General features: G+C 39.0%; 1 protein-coding gene across 1 annotated transcript in view; it reads right to left on the minus strand.

Annotated features, from left to right (window-relative positions):
• Nucleotides 1-7051: 7051 nt before the first annotated feature.
• The window catches only part of chrna11 (cholinergic receptor, nicotinic, alpha 11), a 93595-nt gene continuing 77406 nt past the window's right edge, over nucleotides 7052-23240 (minus strand). Inside the window, exons 9-10 of the mRNA XM_028791546.2 lie at nucleotides 22102-22211; nucleotides 7052-9635 (exon numbers count right to left, since the gene is read on the minus strand). Coding sequence (XP_028647379.1) covers nucleotides 8856-9635; nucleotides 22102-22211 — 890 coding nt within the window. The 3' untranslated portion in view covers nucleotides 7052-8855. The remainder of the gene's footprint in view (nucleotides 9636-22101; nucleotides 22212-23240) is intronic.

Genomic DNA, 23240 nt, shown 5'->3' on the forward strand with positions numbered 1-23240 from the left:
TGTATATATAATATGTATATTGTATATACATATTTTTGCTTGCTTCTTTTTTCTGCTTTGTCTGTTTTTTATTTAGTACATTTTTAAGTATAAATGTGTCAGTTGATTAGAGCTTTACAGTTACCCTCTCTATCTATCTATCTATCTATCTATCTATCTATCTATCTATCTATCTATCTATCTATCTATCTATCTATCTATCTATCTATCTATCTATCTATCTATCTATCTATCTATCTATCCATAAGGACATTCTTTTTTAACTTTTAAATATGTAACCTCATATTTGGGTCATATTTTTAGTTTGGGTTAGGCAACCTGTGGTGAGGCCTGCTCAGTGGGTCCAGATCTGATTTTTTTGATGCCTGCACCCATTTCGCTGTGTCTGTGTATTTGTGTGTGTGTGTGTGTGTAAGTTATATGCTTAGAAATTAGATTTCTCTTTGCTTTTGTTTTTCAGCTCCCTTTAGTGATTTCCACTTTGTATGTTTGTTGTTTTTTTGACCTTTTTTGTTATGGACTGCTACTTTTTGACTTTTATTTTTAGTTTGTCTTTTGGCTTTACAGACTTAGTTTGGGTTATTTTGGGCTACCTTTTGCTTTGATTATTTAGTATATATAATTTGCTAATTTGTATTCTTTCACTATTTAAAATGATTTTGTTTTGGAACTTGTATTTTCTTAAAAAATGCTTTATTTGATATCTTTATAAACTATGAATTTGGTGGAGCTGTTTCTTTATTTAATTTAATAAATTAAATTTATATTTAAACAATTGTTTATTTATGACAGCGTTTTGACAATTCCATTCCCCCTTCTTTGGGCCATGAGGGTTTAGGCCTTTGATGCCCTTGAGTTTTAGGCTTAAAGTATAACAGATTAGGCAATTGAATAAGAATTTTGGTTTTTGTGAAAGATGTCTTGTACCAGACCTCTGCCTGCTTAATGGCAATCTTGTGAACATCTTGTCAGTTGTGCTCTCCGGGCTCATCTGAAGCAGGTTTTACCATGCTGGAGTTGAGAGGAGGTGCTCACACTTTTCCCTTTGCAGCACTGAGAAGATGCCCAGTAAGGGCACTTGACTCTGCCCCTTTTGGCCTCCCACCTTTAAAACACGTCTTTGTGAGAAGAAGGCGGTCAGTTCTAACCCAACTGCACCTTAAAACCTGATGAAGAAATTCGTAAGAAAATGGCTTACCTTGCCTTGTTGTTTTTGTTATAGTTATTTATAGTGCTGTGCATAGCAAGCCCTTTTTTGTTTCATTTTTTGTGACTTCATTAAATGAGGAAGACTGTACTGGCACCCCAGCATTTTCCTGTGGGAACCTGCAGTGCTTTTATCGACAACAATCTCAAAAGAATGGCAGTTTATCGTTGTGTTATTATTTTAGGTATTTTTTTTTCTTCATTTTAATGCTATTTTGGGAATTTTGACACTGGCTATGTGTGGTGTTGGCTTGACTAGTTTGCTAGGCAATTGACCCAGAAGGCACTTGTTTACACTTCTAAGGTCAAATGTATAAAGTTCACCTGTATTGTTCCTTTCCTATCTGACTTTGAAGATAATTTAAAAGCATTCAAAAGAGCCTTTTGTTATTTTGTTTCTACTTTGTTTCTGATCCCTTTCTCTGATTCTTAGATTTTGATTCTTGTTTAGCACTTTAGTACTTATGATGAAAGATACGACGGACTTTCAGTTTTGATCTTTGAGTGCCTTCTGCTGTTTCTCTTCTGGTCACCTCCATTCTTTTTCGTAGTTTATCTAATAAACTATTACACTCTGCCTCTGAAAAGACAATTAATTGTTTTCTCAGTTAACACAATGGAACAGTCAGCAGCCTGACAAAGGGTACTAGAGCTCAAACAGACTAAAGCAATGGATATAAATTAACAAATTAAATGAAGCTGACCAGGCAAAACATGAAATATCTTGGGTTCATTCTGCCAGCAATGAAATAAAAGCAAATTTAAGAATCACTGCATTTTTTTATTTGCATTTTCCATACCGTCCCAACATTTTCTGAATTGGGGTTGTAAAAGCTCGTATGAAAAGTATGTAGGCCACAGTTTAGTGCTGAGTTGCTCCATATTCACATTATGTACCCACACTCTACCAGCCCATGATACTATTTCTCATTCACAAAAACTGCAATACCATAAGTTTTCTTTTTAATATGCTTTCTCTGTTGCTTCTGAGCACATAAATTGAATCCTATTTTATTTACAACAGACTTTACCTTGACTATGATTATAAAAGACAAGTTAGGTCTTAGTAATTGAGGGTACATGATGGAAAAGTGTAATAAATAGGGAGGCCATTTGAAGTTGAATGAGCATCTTGTGACACCTCTTGGTAAATCTGGTATGCGGTTTATGATACCCTGCAAGTGGACCTTTTAGTCAGTGGTGTGCTGATGGGCACATGGGGAAAAGATGAAACATTAAGCAGAGTTTCTGCTGTTCTGTTATGCTGCTGTTTTTAGCTTCAACCAGCTGTATGCTTCGACATTTTTGCCTCAACTGAAGTTTGTATTTACACACTTCCTCATTCCTGTTCTTACACTTATGCACTTCAGCAAACACCAGAAATGGCAAAGGGCAGATACCCTGACATGTTTAGTCAGATACCCTGACATGTCTGGAAACCCAACACTGATGGCTAGAGAGACCCTCCAAATGATAGTGTTGGCTTAAAGGAATATTAAAAATCTGACAATTGAGAGGAGACCACTTCGTCCATCAGGCTCGTTTGTTTAGTTCATAGCTAATCTGTCCCAATAAAGGCTGCCAAGATTTCTGCTTCAACTACATGTCTCGATAGATTGTTCCAGATTCCAAATCTCTTTGTGTAAAGAAGTGCTTCCTGGTGTCAGTCCAAAATGCACTTGCCCTTAATTTTCATTGGCATCCTTGAGTATGCGAATAAACCTTAAACTAAAAGAATTTTGCTGGATCTACTTTATTAATGCCTTTGAGGATTTGGAAGACCTGGATTAGATCACCATGCAGCCCCTCTGCTCGGGACAAAACAGGTTATAGAAGTAAGACTTATTGGTGTAGAATTATTAGGATTCATTTTGTCCACTTTCTTGAAGATGAGAGCCACATTTGCAACTTTCCAGTGCTCTGGTTTATTATCCTTTCTCAAGTGATTGCTGAAATATAGCTAATAAGGGTTTACAAATGACAGATTTCACTTTTTTCACTATAATTGGTAAAATCCCATCAGGTCCAGGGGTTTAATTAGTCCTCAACATATTGAAGGCTTGAAGCACATTGGACTCTCCTATTTTAAATTCAGAGAACTCAAGAGTTTGTTTTTACTTCTGCATGAGGTACTGCAGTTGTATTTTCCTCTGCAATTACTTGGATGAAATATTTGTTTAGTTCGTTTGCTATTTCCTTCTCATTTTCAATGATTTTTCCTTTTGTGTCACTGATGCTTCTTACATCTTCTTTAATTGTGTTTTACTTTTTTATTGTCTGTTCTCTCACTCAGCCTCAACCTTCTGTGCAGGACCATCACTGCACTAGGGATTATGTTGTATCACGGCACCTGTCAAGAGCATCCGTGCAAAGCTGGTCGGAGCATCCTTGTGTTCAAAAGTTCAATCTGATGAATACTTGATTCAATTAAGAATAAAAAGACAGACATTTAAATGGAGAAAAAAATACATCTTTAATATTCACCGGATAAACAATTCTGACCCCCAAATAAACATTGGATATTAGCATTTCCACATCCAAAGCTGGAGATGAATGAATCTCAATGGGTCAATTACACAGCATTTTCTCAATTATTTCTGAATAATGAAAATGAAAAGCAGTTTCTTTGTGCCATTAAAGTCTTCTCTCACAACATTGGCAATTATGACCTTTCTTGGAAAGGATGCTACCCAGGCTATGTGAGGGTGTGAGGCTTGGATAAGACAAAGTGTGGGATGCTCATTCTTACTGTACCTAATTTGAACGTGGATTTTATAACAGTTACACATCAGTGACTTTGATCAGGTTATTGATGTTGAAGGAGTGTCTTTAGGGAGGAGGACAGAACTATGAAAGTGAAATTTAGTCATTTCAAATGAACGGTACGGTACACAAATGTATACTTGAAAGAGGTCAAAATTCAGAGGACTCACTCTGGTATAGGAATCAGTAAGCAGAATGTGTGCCGAGTTGAACACAAAAAAGCCCATAAGTCATGGAGTTCACACTGACATAATGTTTATGACATGCCTGTCTGTTGTGATAATTCTTGGGTTGAGTTATAAGAACTTCTTTTCAGCAATACTGGCAACTTCTGGGGTACAAAAAGGCAGTTTTGGTGCATTGCTCATAGCAGTATGCCACTTTGTCACCCATTGCCGAACTGTGTGTATTGCCGGAGCACTTGAGATACTAATCCACAGTCCTTCAGATACAGCTCCACAACTAAAATACGCTGTTTCAATGAATTGAGCATGTCTTTTCCTTAGCGCACACATACACACACACACACAGATAGCTGAATTAACAAAAGACGTACATCTTGGTTCTGTTTGCCGCTGCTGCAACCAGGCAGATCTCCTTAAAGGATCAGTTCAGGATGTTTAAAGTTAGTTATTTCTTCACAAACGTGGAATATATGCAATTACAATGCAAAATTGTGTTCTAAAGTTAAGTGTTTTCTATAAATTAAAAAAAAATACACATTCTGTTCTGGCATTTTGTAATGGAAACAATGGGGCATGGGACACCACTGGAAAATAAAAGCTTAAAAGCTTAAAATATGCCCATTTTTCAAGCTGATAATTTGTTAATCTTGAGACTGCACATACATTGTAAAAGAGCTGTTCCTGAAACATGCTTGGTGGCATGTTGATTAACTTCCATATTTATATGAGACGTTCTTTCATGAAGGCCATTGCTACCATACCAGCGAACAGAAAATGCATCCTTAATGTCCAGAAAAATGCTAGCAGGAATACGTTTATTTCAGATCCCAAATCCCAAACATGTGTTGGAAACACAGAAGGCATGTTTTCTTATATCGAAACATTTTCCACTTCAAAGTGGACATTTTGGGAAAGTTTTTAGGATGTTGTTTTCAAGTGGTGCCCCGTGCCACATGGCTTCCATTACAAAACATCAAGGCAGGTTATTTATTTTTAAAAATGTATAGAAAATGCTTAACTTTGGAACACAATTTTGCATGGTAAATGCATCTAAACCACGTATGTGAAGAAACAACTTTGACTTGAAAAATTCCAAACTTATCCTTTAATGTGTGTAGTGCTACCTTTATGTGTGCCACCCTGTATTAAATAGGAACTTCTGTTTAAGCAGAAGCCATGCTAGGTTTTGTGAATTCAGTAACACTGGGTAAAGGAGAAACAACCAGAGCCAGAGGCTGACATGCAGCCATGGCTGATTTGGGGTAGGATGCCGTGGGTGCGTTCTGCTTGTTAACACATTCACTTTTTCAGGTGTAAAGCCTCCTGGTATGCCAGATGTGAATATACCGAGTCCCACCTACAGTCCAAAATCGCGAAGGGGACTCTGCTACCCCTTAAGCACTTTTCAAATATTCAAGTTAAAGAACTAAAGAGCTTTCCCTTCCAAATATGCTCTTAATTATGTAGTTATATCCAATTATTATTATCTTAGCATCACGCATTCAGAACCTAAAAGTCTCACCTCTTTATACTCAGCCTAAGATCATAATCTTGTATTAATTACATTAAAGTCTTAAGGTACATCTCTTTTTATTTATGAAAAGGTCATTCCCTTTATTAATTATCTTATAGTCATGAGTTTATAATTATCTTAACATTCCCTTTCGTTTAATAATTATGTTATAGCCATACCTCTTTACAATTATATAAGGATTCACTCTTCTTTATGACTTCTCTTAAGGCCACAACTCTTTATAATAATCTTAAGACAATGTCCTTTCATTATTTATCTTACACTATGGTGTACCAATGGATTGTGCAGATTGTGCAAACCACAAGGGCCTACAAGCTTGAGGGCTGTGTAGATTTTTAAAAAATGTTTTACTGACTTAACTAAAACAGCAGTTTCACAGTCTCGATGCAGTGGTTTCAACGTGCAATGTCTTGTTACCATCAACTCTGACCTCAATGGCTGACGATGAGTTGTACCCTGCTGCCGATCTTCTCGTTGAACACTATAGAGCTGACATTCCACCAGCATTTTCTGCTCAATTGTTGTCATCTCACGTATGTTTTCAGTCCATCTTGTCAACCAAGTTGACTGTTTTTCGAAGTAGCTGAACTGTTGTTGATAGGTCACTATGCACTCCTACTTTTAGTGATGCTTGCATGGCTTACATTTTACTGCTGACTATACCAGTAAAAAATTACCTCAGAACCACCAGGTCGCAAGACAGACTGTGGCTTAGCTGTACTCTCAGTCGTATACGAGCGTGCCAGACAACTTGATGTGTCAAACATTGTGGAGACTTTTGCGCAACAGAAGGTATGCAAGCGAGTATTTTAAGGTACTAGTGATATTATAAGTAATATGATTTGTGACTTTTCAGTAAGTTCCATTTTTGTAGGCTTTAACAGTTTAACATATCAGTAATCTATTTTGTTATGTACCTTAGTATGGCTTACTGTGCATTTCTGTGAGGATTTGTGAGCGTCACCACTTTATGATGTTCATTTTCTCAGAAGTTGTGTAAAACAGGTCGATTGTGTAGTAGTATCCTGTCAGTCAGCGTTGTCATTTTAATTTGTTACAAATTGAAATTGCTTCATTTTATAGCACAAAACAGTTTCTATTTTCTAGCTTACGTTACATTTCAATCATCTTCGTTCACAAAGTTGACTTGGAAAAGTAAGCATGTTCACATTTTACATATATTTATGTACTACTACTATTACCCACACCTCCCACATTACATTCCCACAATTTATTTTATTTTTGTTGGCTTACAGCCGCGATAATAAAGAGATTAAAAACATTATTACAAACTCCATTTAAGGAGCTGGTTTGTCTGTCACCAGTGTGTGATCTGATAGTGACACAGACGCCACTGCCCAGCCGGCCTCTTTAGGATCTAACTGCAAATAAATTACTAACAGTTATGCTAGACAGGAGGGGCCCACCTCAGGGCGCTGCATAGGGGCCTTCAGCAAGCTCGCTACGCCACTGATCTTACAGCTTTGTGTTTTGATAATTATAATAACCATTCTTTATTCCTACATTAGTTCTCTTACACCTATATCTCTTTATAATAATCTTAAGACCATGTTCTTTTGTTACTTATCTTACAGCTATTATAACATCACATCCCTTCATTGAACGAGCCACTTCCCTTTGACTGTCTCACAGATATGCCTCTTAATCTTGATTTTTAAGATTTCTCTTCCGTATTAATGAGCTGAAAACCCTCCTTTTAGACATGTCAGTCACTGCCAAAAATTTTGAAAAGTTGTGCATTCCCAGTCAAGTGCATGCTTACTTGGGGTAACATTTAATCAATAAGAATACATTTTTTACAAACAGAAGAATAAGCACCTTTGATAGTGTATCAATGATGCTTTTAAAGTGTCTGCCTAGACCCAAATATCAACCCTAGATTGTTGATTGAAAAGAAAACAGAACTATCATTCTTTTAAAAAATCAGATAGCATGTGGGTTATATCAGATACATACCCCACTTTCCATGTGCCATATGTAATCTCAAAGGTGCTCTGCAGACTAACAGCTTGATGTGGTAACTCGACCAGCCAGATGCTTCAAATAGAAATGAGGAAAGAAGAAGTGCAATGAAGAAGCTGGTTGTCGGGGTGCACACTTGAAACCTGATGGCGCTCACTTGAGATCATCTGAGAAACACTTGGTGAGTAGGAATTGATGAACTATGCTGGAATGAATTACTTGTATTTTCAGGCTGTCCTTGCATACTGAGCCAAGACATCCAGTCCTACACATTTGTGATATAAAAAATTATCAAATAATTCTTGGACTGGTGATTATCTATTACGCAAGCTGCCCTGTGGTGTCTGTAAAAAACAATACATCCTCTTGGCCTGTTTCAAATTTTGGATTCTTTTGGCTAACAGTTAACATAACATTCTCTGTAATGTCTACGTGTAATCAGATTTGTGATAATTACAAATCTCAAAGACATGCAGCTGAAGTTGACTGGTGACTCTGCACTTGTCTGGTAAGTGTGAGAGGATTGGTGTACATCAGCACGCCCTAAGAAGGACAAGCATACCAACTGTAGTGGGTTCCTGCCTTTTGTTTAATGCTGCCAAGATAGGCTCCAATCCTCCTTGATCCTGAAGTAGAAAGGGGATGTTTAAAGTTAATTAATGAATAAAAAATTAACTGTATGTGAATCAATGGTAAAAAATAAACAAATACAGTAAGATTCTTAATTTAACAAAATAAAGTTACTAGGGAAGGCTGGTAATACACTTTACAGGCACTGCTGCTGACTTGTTTGAAATGAACATTATCACCAAAAACACTCACATTCATATTCCAATCCAAAGGGACAACACCATCAAGAATTGGAGGTTTGTATTTTCTGCTTGATATCATGTGGCCTATTATCATGCTTATACTGTATCAAACACCCCTCAAAATATACAGTATTATGTAACACCTAGCAAATGGCATATGTTGTGAAATTAAAGAAAGAGAATTAAAAGTCTGCATCCTTGCTCCATAGTAGTAGATGGGTAGCCACACTACACATGGAAACTGAAATGAGCTCAGAGTCTGGCTAATGAGTCCTGGCCTTTGAATGCCTTCAGAAAGCATCTGCTCTCTGAATAAAGTAGCATATCAGTAAGCAAAGGCTTTGAGGTTAAGGCCAATTTGAAGCAATCCCCTCAGATGAAGTCCTTGGAAACGGCCTCTACGAAGTTGGGCGCCGACATGAGGATGGAGATTGTGCAGATGATGTTGAAGATACTAAAAGCTACCAAACAGAGCCGGTCGATCACAGCTGCTGCAAACTTCCACTGTTCAGTGATTGTCTCCCCTGCATCTTGTTCTCTGAATCGATCAGCAATAAAACGTACTTCCTCTAAGATGGAGTTTAACTGGGGATCCCCAATGCTGCCAATCCCTGCTGTCCCGATACCAAGTCCACTGCTACAGGTGCCACCCTCCACACTGGCTAAAACACTCAAACCAGGTAAGCCATTGGTGCCTCCCAATGAGCCCAAGGCATTGTGGGATGGAGGGCTCCCAAAGCTCGTCATCTCCCCGCCCTGAAAGTGGTGAGGTGGTGGGCTGCCCTTGCGAGTGATCAGAGATGGCTGGTGTTGATGCACTGATGGGGTACGTGAGTGCTGTCCGGGGAGCTGGTGGGAATCCTGGAGCTGAGAGGGATCATCCAGGTTTTGAAAGCCTATGTAGAGGAGGTTGCCATTGTTATTGAGAGAGGATGTATGGATACCACCCATGGTCAAGGTTGACGGGGTCTGCAGGTGAGATGATGTCACGTGAACATGGTGGTTTTGCTCTGGAGGAGAATGCAAACTGCCAGAGGTGGAAGAACATCTTCTGAGGTTTGAGCTGCAGGGGGGACGTTCAGGGTCTCCAGTCTCTCCAGGACGTTTCATTCGGAGAAACCAGGCAACCCAATGGAACAAGAAGAGCTGGACCTTGGAAGAGACAAAGATGACAAGATGTTTTTATTGAGTTGCATAGACTCGTTTCTACAGATTATAAGACTGGTGGAGAATACAGGAAAAAATATGATTTATTTATAAATAAAAAGGAAAAACAAAATGGCGATATTCCTTGTGAACAGAAACATATTTAAGGTTGTTAGGTGGTAAATGAATAGGTCACTGACCAGCAGATTCTACATATAATTAATCTCAAAGCTTAAAAGCCTTTTTATACATCACAGTGCACCGGGCCATCTCCCCTGAGCTGTTTCCCCAGAATGAAAGCTAATTGCAAATTCAATTTGTCAGATGTTTATAGAGAACAGCATTGGCCACAGTTAAAAGAAAACAGTGCTCTGATCATTTATAAAGACCCCCAATAAGTGAATTAGGAAAAGCACAGGAGTTCTTAATGTCTACAGGAGAAAGTCTACCAGAGAGAAGTAAGGAAGGAAGGATGAAAGGAAAAAAGCAAAGGCCCAACACTGAACACAAAGTTCATGTAAAGCATCATGAGAAAAGATGTGGACAGGGTTAAGGTGTAGGATGGTGTCAATAAGTAAGAAATCTACTCTCTATATATAAAATCCTAAGCCTAAAAGTGTAACGATTTTGTGCAATGCTTTTATGTGATGTTTTTATGTCACGTTTTAAATCGGACTTATTTTAAAACCTACATATACAGTGGTGTGAAAAACTATTTGCCCCCTTCCTGATTTCTTATTCTTTTGCATGTTTGTCACACAAAATGTTTCTGATCATCAAACACATTTAACCATTAGTCAAATATAACACAAGTAAACACAAAATGCAGTTTTTAAATGATGGTTTTTATTATTTAGGGAGAAAAAAAATCCAAACCTACATGGCCCTGTGTGAAAAAGTAATTGCCCCCTTGTTAAAAAATAACCTAACTGTGGTGTATCACACCTGAGTTCAATTTCCGTAGCCACCCCCAGGCCTGATTACTGCCACACCTGTTTCAATCAAGAAATCACTTAAATAGTAGCTGCCTGACACAGAGAAGTAGACCAAAAGCACCTCAAAAGCTAGACATCATGCCAAGATCCAAAGAAATTCAGGAACAAATGAGAACAGAAGTAATTGAGATCTATCAGTCTGGTAAAGGTTATAAAGCCATTTCTAAAGCTTTGGGACTCCAGCGAACCAGAGTGAGAGCCATTATCCACAAATGGCAAAAACATGGAACAGTGGTGAACCTTCCCAGGAGTGGCCAGCCGACCAAAATTACCCCAAGAGAGCAGAGATGACTCATCCGAGAGGTCACAAAAGACCCCAGGACAACGTCTAAAGAACTGCAGGCCTCACTTGCCTCAATTAAGGTCAGTGTTCACGACTCCACCATAAGAAAGAGACTGGGCAAAAACGGCCTGCATGGCAGATTTCCAAGACGCAAACCACTGTTAAGCAAAAAGAACATTAGGGCTCGTCTCAATTTTGCTAAGAAACATCTCAATGATTGCCAAGACTTTTGGGAAAATACCTTGTGGACTGATGAGACAAAAGTTGAACTTTTTGGAAGGCAAATGTCCCGTTACATCTGGCGTAAAAGGAACACAGCATTTCAGAAAAAGAACATCATACCAACAGTACAATATGGTGGTGGTAGTGTGATGGTCTGGGGTTGTTTTGCTGCTTCAGGACCTGGAAGGTTTGCTGTGATAGATGGAACCATGAATTCTACTGCCTACCAAAAAAACCTGAAGGAGAATGTCCGGCCATCTGTTCGTCAACTCAAGCTGAAGCGATCTTGGGTGCTGCAACAGGACAATGACCCAAAACACACCAGCAAATCCACCTCTGAATGGCTGAAGAAAAACAAAATGAAGACTTTGGAGTGGCCTAGTCAAAGTCCTGACCTGAATCCAATTGAGATGCTATGGCATGACCTTAAAAAGGCGGTTCATGCTGGAAAACCCTCAAATAAAGCTGAATTACAACAATTTTGCAAAGATGAGTGGGACAAAATTCCTCCAGAGCGCTGTAAAAGACTCATTGCAAGTTATCGCAAACGCTTGATTGCAGTTATTGCTGCTAAGGGTGGCCCAACCAGTTATTAGGTTCAGGGGGCAATTACTTTTTCACACAGGGCCATGTAAGTTTGGATTTTTTTTTCTCCCTAAATCATAAAAACCACCATTTACAAACTGCATTTTGTGTTTACTTGTGTTATATTTGACTAATGGTTAAATGTGTTTGATGATCAGAAACATTTTGTGTGACAAACATGCAAAAGAATAAGAAATCAGGAAGGGGGCAAATAGTTTTTCACACCACTGTATATGTTTGGTATAATTCTTTTCAGACTTTATCAAACTTTAATGTGATGTTGTTAGATTTTCAGATTCTTATTCCGTTTTTAAATTATAAACTAAAAAATGTCAGCAACTCACGTCCTGCGAGATGAGACGAGATTTAACCACAGCCGGGGCCGTAAATAAAAGACAAAGAGTAGGACAGCTGCTCTACAGGCTTTTAAATGTTTGAAGCGCTGTGCAAGATGCACATCACGCGGCACGGTAGCAGCAGCAATCCAGCAGCTGATCGAGCAAAGAGGAGGTAAAAAAAAAACTGTATTTGTTTCCCTTTGTATCACGTTAAAGAGGGGGTTTCGGGGGAGCGACTGCGTCTCCTTGGTGTGTGTTCAGCCCCCCTCTTCACAATGCAAGCGGCAGAGACGCGAAGTGGCGAGCAGGGGGCAAACCCCCTAGTTTGGCTATAAAACCAGCAATTTCAAGAAAGATTAGTACAAGCACTAAATCTATTGGCCAATTTTTTTCTGCTACTTTTTGCTTTGTATGCCAACATGATACATTCTATCTTCATCTTCTTTTCCTTTCAGTTACTCCCATTTAGGGGTCACCACAGTGGATCATCTGTGTTCGTCTATCCTGGTCTTTAACATCATTTTCTGCCATATCGACGGCCTTCATGTCCTCCCTCACCACATCCATTAACTTCCTCTTTGGCTTTTCTCTTTTGCTCTTGCCTGGCAGTTCCATTCTCAACATTCTTTACCTGATGTACCCATCAACTTCCAGCTCTACCTCCTGTCTTTTCGTCACTGTGTCCGTCTCCAAACCAAACAACATAGCTGGTCTCACTACTGTTTTATAGATGTCCCTTTCACTTTTGCAGGTACTCTTCTATCACAAATCACACTACTTCACACAGTCCACCCTGCCTGCACTCTCTTCTTCACCTTTCTGCCACACTCTCTGTTGCTTTGGATTGTTAAAACAAGTATTTAAATTCACCTACCTTCACCACCTCTGCTCCTTACTGTCGCACTCCTCCACCACGCACATGTACTTCATCTTTCTCCTATTGACTTTCATTCCCCTTCTGTCCAGTGCGTACCTCCACCTCTCTAGGTTTGTCTCAACCTGCTGTCTACTCTCACTACAAATTACAATGTCATCTGCGAACATCATAGTCCATGGAGACTCCTGTCTGATCTCATCTGTCAACCTGTCCATCACCATTGCAAACAGGAAAGGATTTAAAGCCAATCCCTGATGTAATCCCACTCTGACTCTGAACCAGGCTATTCCTGACCCACACCTCACCACAGTCATACTGTCCTTATACATATCCTGTACCACCCCTAAATACTTTTCTGCTACTCCCGACTTCCTTGTACAATACCATAACTCGTCTCTTGGCACCCTGTCATACGCTTTCTCTAAGTCCACAAACACGCACTGTAATTCCTTCTGACCTTCTATGTACTTCTCCATCAACACTCTTAAAGCAAATATTGCATCTTTAATGCTTTTTCTGGCATGAAACCATATTTCTGCTCATAGATCGCCACCTCTCCTCTCAGCCTAGCATCCATCAATCTTTCCCATATCCATGGTGTGGCTGATCAACTTTATACCCCTGTAGTTAGTGCAGACCTGCACATTTTCCTTATTCTTGAAAATTTGTACTAATATACTTCATGAATCCTCAGGTATCTTCTTGCTTTTCAAGATTTTGTTACACATTCTAGTTAAATACTATTGCCATCTCACCGAACATCTCCATTCCTCTACTGGTATATCATCTGTGCCAACTGCTTTTACACTTTTTATTCTCTCCATAGGTACCTCACTTTAGCCTTGTGAATTCCCGGTACTTTGTGATTTACTATTTCCAATTCAACCAACCTACACTATCTCTCAATTTCTAAATTTATAACTTCTTCTTGGTCCTAGCTATGACATAAAAACTGCATCTGGCCCTTCAAGTGGTCCTCCAACTTGCAGAGAAAGCTTGGGAATTGATGGCAGGATTGTCACTCTAGCCACCATAAAAACTTCACACAGCTCCAAAATGACAGACATGTCTCCTTTCTGCTCTCTGTGGGAGTAGCTCTGCTGTAGCTGGCCATAGGAAGGCTGCTCACATTATGAAGGGGATGAGGGAAAACCCTCGGGAACCTCATTCCTGAAAGAATCGAGACCACCTGAGATCCAATGGGGTCAGGCCTGTTGAAAATTGGAGCTGGTGTAGGAGACATTTTATTCACAACTTTGATCAGTGGTTGATGGGTTCTTGTGAGATGACACTCCTCTGGTCATAGGTGACTTTAATCCGAACTCGGGCACTGACAGGGCTGGCTATGAGAGTTGTGTCAGTCCCCATGGGTCTGGCGATTGTGGTGAAAGTGGCTCCATGTTCCTTGACTTTGCAAATGGTAAGGGGATGCGGTTTGCTGTATCCTGGTTCCAGCAACCTGAGCCACATCATTGGACTTGGTATTCCAATACTGGTGGTGCGGTGAAGGAGATCGATTATATCCTCATGGGCAGACGCTGGAGGCTCCTGGAGAACTGTAGGGTCTACAGAAGGGCCCAGTTTGTGAATTCTGAACACAGAGTTGTTGTTTCTACTCTGAATATCCAGTTTAGGTCCAGTAGACTACCACCTGCTAGGAAAATGAGGCTGGACCTGGCCAGATTCCAAGATCAAGCTGTTTATAATGAGTCTGTACACAGTTTGTGTGAGGAACTTGCGGATTTGGGTGCGACTGCCAATCCTAATGTGATGTGGGACACCTTCTGTGACAAGAGTTTCTTTGCTGCTTTTGTCAATTTTCGTAAAGCATTCAACTCAGTTGATCGAGCTGCCCTGTGTGATACTCCCAAAGTTGCTGGATATCATTGCTGGCACATACACTGGTACTGTGAGTGCGTTGCAGAGTGAAGGCAAAACTTCTGTGTTTTCCCCAGTTGATTCTGGGGTTCGTCAGGGGTGTGTTCTTGCTCCTACTCTGTTCAAAGCTTGCATGGACTGGGTATTGGGCAGGGTCGTAGGGTCCAGCAGCTGTGGGGCATTTGTTGGTGAAGAAAGATTCATTGATCTTGACTTTGCAAGCGATGCTGTGATCTTCACTGAGTCGATGATCAGTGCTCTCGAGAGACTGAGCAAGGAGTCTGAGAGTCCAGGCTTGCGAGTATCCTGGATAAAAACCAAGATCCAGGCCTTTAATGACCACTTGGGCACAACCATCAGCAGTGTGTCTGTCTGTGGTGAGAATGTCGACCTCGTCGAGAAATTTACTTACCTCAGCAGTGACATTCATGTCAATGGTGACTGTTCCTATGAAGTCAGTAGACGGATTGGGAGAGCATGGGGGATCATGAGGTTGCTGGAAACGGGTGTGTGGTGCTCCCGATATCTTTGCAAAAAGACAAAGTTCCAAGTGTTTAGAGTCCTGGTGCTTCCTGTTTTGCTATATTGTTGCGAGACATGGACGCTATGCAGTGACCTAAGATGAAGACTGGACTTCTTTGGTACTGTGTCTCTTTGGAGAATCCTTGGGTACTACTGGTTTGACTTTGTGTCAAACAAGCGGTTTCTCAGAGAGTCCTGAATGAGGCACAATGCCTGCATTGTGAGGGAGCATCAGTTATGGCACTACGGCCATGTGGCGTGATTCCCTAAGGGTGATCCGGCTCACAGGATCCTCATTGTTGAGGACCTGAGCAGCTGGACCTGGCCAAAGAGATGCTCATGTATCACCTTGCCCCACGGGGTGGCACTGGACTGCATATCTGCCTGGTGGGTTGCCAACTGAGATCCTGAACTGTTTCATCATGTGGTGCGTGCAGCAATGCACTGTACCAGTGCATACACCCCAGTCTGACCTGACCTGACATGATAAGTTCTTCAAAATACTCCTTCTATATATTCAAAACACTTGGTTGTCAGCAAATTTCCATCTGAATCCTTTATCACCCTAACCTGCAGCACATCCTTCCCTACCCTGTCCCTCTGTCTGGCCTATCAGAACATGTGCTAGGACATAGTCCACCTGTGTATACCTTCCTCCACTCTTATACATCACCCAGTATTTGTCCTTCTTCTTAAAATATGTATTCACCACCACCACTTCCATCCATTTTGCAAAATCAAATACCATCTGCTCATCTTGAGCAAGGCCTTTAACCTGCAATTGCTGAGCGCTTTGAGTAGTGAGAAAAGAGCGCATAGAATTATTATCATTTCTCTCCCTAACACCATACCATACCTTCCCATCACAACCTCATCACCACTTATTCTCTTTGCCTACATGCCCATTAAGGTCTGCTCTGATCAGCACTCTTTCTTCTATGGGTATACTCTCCACCATTTCATCTAACTCACTCCAGAAATCTTCTTTCTCTTCCATCTCACATCCTACTAATGGGGAATATGTGCTGTTGACATTTAATGTTACCCCTTTGATTTCCAACTTTATGCTCATTACTCTGTCAGACATTCTCTTCATCTCCAAAATACTACAAACATACTCTTCCTTTACAATTACTCCTACCCCCTTTCTTTTCACGTCCATGGTAGAACAGTTTGAAACCACCTGAACTTACTCCCTTTCCAAATGGTTTCATGTGCACACAGTATATCTACCTTTCACTGCTCTATCATGTTGGCCAGCTGTCTCCCTTTACCAGTCATAGTGCCAACATTCAAGGCTTCAACTCTAAACTCCACACTTCTTCCCTTCCTCCACTCCTATTGTCTTTGGTCCTATTTTCCTTATTCTCCATCACCTTCTGCTGGACAGCAGCATCCCAGCAATCCCAGGTTACCATTCATTGGTAACCTGGGCCTAGACCAATCTGGAATGGACATTCTGTTTCTCATCTGCATGTCTGATTTGGCACAGGGTTTATGCTGGATGCCCTTTCTAACACAACCCACCCCAATTTACCTGGGCTTGGGGCCGGCACAAAGACCTCACTGGCTTGTGCGAACCTGGTGGCTTTCATGTGGACTCAAATATCTGAATTTTGACTTCCATTATAAAAGCTATTAGGAAAGAGGCATTACTTTACTGATCTGGTTCTTTTTGTTTGAATACTTATTTTCCATTTATTATTACTGTCTGGACCTTCCACTCACCTGTCAGTGCTTCATTATTCTGTATATCGCTCACTCTTTTATCCATGGAGGCTTACAAGATCAGGATAAGTTACAGCTGTTTACATCTACTCCTCTACATCAGTCCTGCTAGAAGTATTTATATCTCTGGATATATTTAATTATAATGTGCTTCTCTCATTCTCCCGTAGCAGCTATGTGACACTTGAGTACAGGTGGAGTGCTACTGTATGTGTCATCCTTTTAGATCTTAAGTGCTCAAAAAACATACTGAAGGTAGGCAGGGGTAGATGATTATTCTACTTAAAAAGTTTATCCATTTTTAAGAGCAGAGATTTACAAATTTCTCTCTTGGTGGCACTACAACGTGGCTAATTATGTGCCATCATTCTCCATTTGGACAGCAGTTTACTTCTTATAAAAGAAAAGATGAGAGTGATGACATGCTCACCTAAAAAGCAACTACTGTATATACTTGCGGATAAGTTCTCCTGCAGATAAGTCGGGACTTGATTTTAGAGTATAATTTCTGGTATTTTATAATGTTGGTCGTATAAGTCGAATGTGGAAAACTCACGCTATTGGTACAAGGGATTATGATATGCTAACACCCACCTGAGAGAGTAACCACGTAGCACATTGCCATTTTTTTTCTATGTGGATGCAGCAATGCGCTGTATCAGCACATACTCCTAACCTCTCTCTCTGTCTCTATTGTGCCTACGTGACCACATGCTAATACCCGAACTATTCCAAAGCAACATTTGCACAGATTTGTGATTTTTGTATCTCACACCCTCATACAACTTTATCGTAAGAGCATCCCTTATCTACAATGGAGTGTTCGATCAGTAGAAAATATGAAGCTAATTTTAAATTAAATGTCGTTGATGTAGTGAAAGAAATTGATAATTGATGCGAGATTGGAAGAGGTAAAAATTAAGTCACATTTTTGAACGAGCATATAAGTCAGGGTCTGATTTTATGATCGATTTTACTGGTTTCAACAACCGACTTATACGTGAGTATATACGGTAATGCAACTGTTACTTATGATGCTCTCATTTGACTGGACTAACATTAAAGTGAATGTTTTACATGACAAATATGAAAAAGTGGCAAAAATATTTGCTATTTCCATCATGTGAGATGTGAAAATAACTTAAATATAAAGAAATAATAAACATTAACAAAAGATCTAGAACATATATTTCTGCTTTACACATGAAACCAAAGCTCCCAAACACTAAATCTGTAACTCTCTTAATTATATTAGTAACCCTTTCTAATTATTAGAGATAGATGGATGTTAGAAACCAAGTCAGACATCAGCATGGAACTTCAAACTATAGCATAATACGAAGGGGGACCCAAAAATAACAAGAATCGTATATTTCTCAGAACATTTCCAAAATTTAATCACCCTCAAAATACTCAACATGAGATGCAATACATTTGTCCCACCGCTTTTCCCATTGTTCAAAACTGTTCTGAAACTCTTGCAAAGTGATAATCTTAGGTGCCTCCATCATTTGCTTCTTGACCTCCTCTACATCCTGAAAATGCTTTCCTTTAAGATCTATCTTCATTCTTGGAAATAAGAAAAAACCGCAGGGTGCAAGGTCCAGGGAGTGGGGATATTGGGGACCATTGTCATCCCGTTTTCGTGAGAAACTGCTGCACACTCAATGCTGTGTGGGCAGGAGTGTTGTTGTAATGCAGAAGCCACTCGCCAATTCGGGTTGATTTCTCCACGCTGTATCACGCAATCGCTTGAGCACTTCAAGGACGCTGCCTGGCCAAATGATTCAGGGGGTCGTCTAGTAGATGCACCTAATGGCAAAACCTCAGAACTAACGCCCCTCCAGCTTCCAGAAAAAAATTCTTGTTATTTTTGGGTCCCCCTTGTATTTGCAACCTGACTTGTGGCAATTAACTGTAAAAAGTAATTTTAATTAAACAGGAAAAACAAAATGTCACCATCTCTTTTATTTATATTCTGTTTTTCAAATGTATACTACACTACACTAGGTTTTTACCTAGTGCCAGAGCCAATCAATTATGAAATCTACTGAATCTTCAGTCCCTGGCAGGCAAACCTTTTTTCAATCTATTTTTAGTTATAATGGCAACATACTAATTTTGTTCACTTTTAGTAATCCAAAGTAATTTGTGTATTCTAATGATTAAACTTTAACATAACATAACATTCTCAAAACAACTTAATCCTGTTAGGGGTCAAGAGGGGCAATGGACTATCCCAGTGGCACTGAGCACACTGGGTGGCTTGAATTGGACTTCAGCCAATTTCTTTTAAAGAAATGTACTTTTTACACGTACTGTACTTTGAGGACATATGTCTCATTTGCATCGCAGTTTTTCTAATACTGTAAGGATACAGAATAGACAAGTTAAATTGATATTCATATTGAGGTGATTATGGTCCCATGCATGTATGAGTTTAAAAGTAAAGGAAATCTGCAGGTTGCAAACAATATTGCAGTACAAAAAAAGTTGGAAGAGGAGCAACAAAAGATAAAGAGTAGCAGATCAGGGTGGAAGCTGAAAGTGACCACCTGTAAAAGTATAAAAGTGACCTACTTAATGCTCAGCTGATTTACATCTGGACTACCTACACTGAGGACATTAGTAAATATGCCAAATTTCCTGTTTTATTCTATCAAGCTGCCAAGTTCTTACACTGACAATCAAATGCCTTACTAGAAAACATGGTTATTGTTAGAACATCTTAAAATGAACCATGGCTGGTTATTACAGAATATCTACTGCCGGCATGCATATGCATAGTGTATGATGCCATATTATTTTGTTGGTTATATAGGGGCACAAAAGCTCTATTAATATTACAAAAAAACCATACACAGTCATTTGTTTCCTTAATCCACTTATCCAGTACACGGTTGAAGGTAAACACATTTTAACATTATGAAAATTACACAGAGAACCCTTTCCATCAATTAATAAGTGACCTTAATTTGGTTTGCCTTTTACCATTTAAACTGTGATTTTATCTCCACACCTCCTTTAGTAATCAAAGAGAGCAATGAAGAAACAATGTGTACAAATACTCTCCGACTATACTGGATTAAGCTGCATATGTAGTATTGATGTTAAGACTATGTTCGCACTACATTATTTTCATTTAAAAAACTGCATCTCTGTCCATGCTTGCATTTTCATATTGTTTATAAAAGTATTTCATGGTAAATGTCCAAACTAAAATTACCAAAAGTGCATAAGACAAAGATGTTCACATACACTGGGCATGCATGCATTGGCAGAAAAATCCTTGAAGGAGTTGCAGCATTGCCAGCCACAGGACTGATCGCAAATCTATAGTGAACAGTAGATGATTTGCTTTTTGCATATGTATGTGGCAATTCAAACTGTACAAAACATAATTTAGATGCATATACAATAGGTAAGCAGAACAACAAGTGCCATGGAAAACAACGTTTCTGTGACTGCTATGCCTGAATAAGGTTTTCTTCTATAAAGGGTGACCAATCAGGGAATTAAATGTTATAATGAGCAGGATCCAATCAGGGAAGGGCCACATAATAAGCACAAACCAATTAAAGTGCATTTAGAGTCTGCTTTTTCAAAGAGCTGCATTTTCACGAGTTCACATTACAACGCTAAGGCTACATTTTCAGAAGTATGCAGCTCTGAAGAGTGTTAAAGTTTGTTTTTGAGGGTTGAAAATGGCTGGGTAGAGTAATGATTGTGTTTTTAAATGAAAACATAGTAGTGCAGATGAGTTCTATGACCCCAAATCAGAAAAGGTTGGATGTATATTAAGAAATGAAATAAAGTTGACCAACAACAACAACAATATGTATTTATATAGTGCATTTTCATACAAGTGATGTAGCTCAAAGTGCCATACATGAAATATCTTGGGCTGATACTGTCTGCAATGAAATAAAAGTTAAACTGAATTTAAGAATCACTGCATTTTTTTTTTATTTGCATTTTCCATACTGTTCCAACCTTGTCTGATTTGGGGTTGTATGTCTCCTTAGAGGTATAAGAAATTGATGTTGAAAGATAACAAAGAAGCTTCAAATACCATTGATTGTCATTTTTTTTTTTTTAAATTTTCTACCACATTATAACAATAATAATAATAGTTAATTACAATTTATATAGCGATTTTTAATCATACTCAAATCTCTATAAAAAGACAGCCACCATCTACCTGGATGATGTGATGGCAGCCATTCTTGTGCCAGTACGCGTACCACACATTAACTATTTGGTATTGAAAGGGTTTTGCAGTTTTATTCCATTTTGACTTTAAGATGATGTAAACATAATAACAAAAAATAAACTCATAATAAAAAATGGAAAATCAAAGTAACAGCACTTTCAGTATACTAATCTTTAAAAATGTGAGGAAAAACAAACTTTATTTTTATAGCTTGTGTGCTGAAAACATTTTTAGGGGAAATGTGATGAAGTGCTTTTTGGTTTTGTTGTAAATGAGATCATAAGCGATTAGTTAGGGAATATTTTTGTGAAGAGAGCTTTCTTACAATAAAATACTCATCACCAGAAACAAGCAAAAAAATCAAGTGCAACTTGTCAGTTTTAGTCAAAGCTTCATCTAAGGTTCAAGCAGTTGCCTTGGAAGGTGGTAAACTGAAGGAGAACAAAATACAAAGTCGATACTTAAAGCAAACAAATTGGGCAAGAAAATGTTATTGAGTAAATTCAACATTAAACTACAAAAGGCAGGTAAAGAATCAACAATCCAGATGAATCCAAAAAAGATCAAATGGCAGTAAAGAAATCAAAATAACAATGAGGTTAAACAGCAGGCTGTTTTTTAAATCCTGGAAGATGTCACAAATTGGGGTATACAGTAGCTAATCTTTCAATAAGACACAGAAGACAGGAAAGGACATTGTAATTCAGGGCAAATGTGTGGACTCTTAACCAGAGAAGGTAAAATGCTGTTGTGTGAAAAAATTATACAGAAAATTCTATTTTTTCAAAGTATCTCACAACTGCTTGGTTCAAATCAACACTCATCACTTACCCACTTGGGCATCTTGCCCCCAGTTGGATCATGATGATGATACTGTAGGACGACTACTGTTGCTATAACAGAGAGGCCCACTATGATCATCGTACTGGCAAAGTACTGACCTGCAGGACACAGAAATGTAAGCATTATCATCAGTTTAGTAAATCAATCAATTAATAAACAAATATGGAGGCAGACTGTATGGAATGTCATTTGAGCCAAAATTAAATGAAATAAAAACTGCAATAACTAAATGTAAAGTGATTACAGCACTGATTCAAAGTAAAACAATGATATTGCACTTCATAATATTTAGATGACTGTTATTTAATTATGCATTTTTTCACAATTTATTGACTGATATATTTATATATATAATTTAGGGGGTTCGCCCCCTGCTTGCTTCACTTGCCAACCCCCTCCGGCCTGCGCTACACACCAGACACTTTGCATCTCTGCCACTTGTGTTATGAAGAGGGGGGCTGAACGCACCCCAAGGAGATGCGGTTGCTCCTCTGAAACCCCCTCTTAAATGGTGATACAATGGGAAACAATTTTTTTTTACCTCCTCTTTGCTTGATCAGCTGCTGGCTTGTTGCTGCTGCCGTGCCACATGATGTGCATCTCGCGTGGTGCTTCAAACATTTAAAAGCCTGTACAGCAGCTGTCCTACTTCTTGTCTTTTATTTCTGGCCCCGGGCATGGTTAAATCTCTTGGCACAAATTCTTGTTTCACGGGACGTGAGTTCTTGATATTTTTTAGTTTATAATTTAAAAACAGAATAAGAATGTGAAATTCTAACAACATCACATTAAAGTTCAATAAATTCTGAAAAGAATGATACCAAACATATATATGTAGGTTTTAAAATAAGCCCGATTTAAAGCGTGACAAAAAAGTGACAAAAAAGCATCACATCATTGCACTTTTAGGCTTAGGATTTTATATATATATATAGAGTAAATGTATCAATTGCTGTACTCTTTCATGTGGTTCATTTCATAATTGCTATCTTGCCAGCTTATGCCAGCATCACTTGGCACAAGGCAGTTAGTAGTCCTGAATGGAGTGCCAGTCATATTCATGCACACCCCTACACTCATGCATACATTTAGAATCAAACATGTACATCTTTGGGATGTGGGAGCAA

This window comes from Erpetoichthys calabaricus, chromosome 2, assembly GCF_900747795.2.
Source record: "Erpetoichthys calabaricus chromosome 2, fErpCal1.3, whole genome shotgun sequence".
Taxonomy (NCBI): Eukaryota; Metazoa; Chordata; class Cladistia; order Polypteriformes; family Polypteridae; genus Erpetoichthys; species Erpetoichthys calabaricus.